General features: G+C 40.7%; 1 protein-coding gene across 1 annotated transcript in view; it reads right to left on the bottom strand.

The window, feature by feature from the left end:
* The window catches only part of LOC116693964 (uncharacterized), a gene marked incomplete at its 5' end in the record, with an annotated part of 798 nt that overhangs the window by 277 nt on the left and 290 nt on the right, over nt 1-231 (bottom strand). Inside the window, 1 exon segment of the mRNA XM_032523350.1 lies at nt 1-231. This exon segment is cut by the window's left edge and continues 277 nt beyond it; it is cut by the window's right edge and continues 290 nt beyond it. Coding sequence (XP_032379241.1) covers nt 1-231 — 231 coding nt within the window.

Genomic DNA, 231 nt, shown 5'->3' with positions numbered 1-231 from the left:
AAAACCATCACCATAACCATCTCTAAAACCATCACTATAACCATCACTATAACCATCACTACCACTACCACTACCACCATCTCTATCGACCTCACCATCACTATAACCATCACGGCAACCATCACTATAACCATCACTAGAACCATCACAACAACCATCACTATAACCATCACTATAACCAGCAATGTAACCAGCACTATGACCAGCACTATAAGCATTACCAGCACTAAA

Source organism: Etheostoma spectabile, chromosome 8, assembly GCF_008692095.1.
Source record: "Etheostoma spectabile isolate EspeVRDwgs_2016 chromosome 8, UIUC_Espe_1.0, whole genome shotgun sequence".
In the NCBI taxonomy this organism is placed as follows: Eukaryota; Metazoa; Chordata; class Actinopteri; order Perciformes; family Percidae; genus Etheostoma; species Etheostoma spectabile.
Note: the sequence above shows the minus strand (reverse complement) of the source record. Positions and strands in the feature narration are given on the sequence as shown.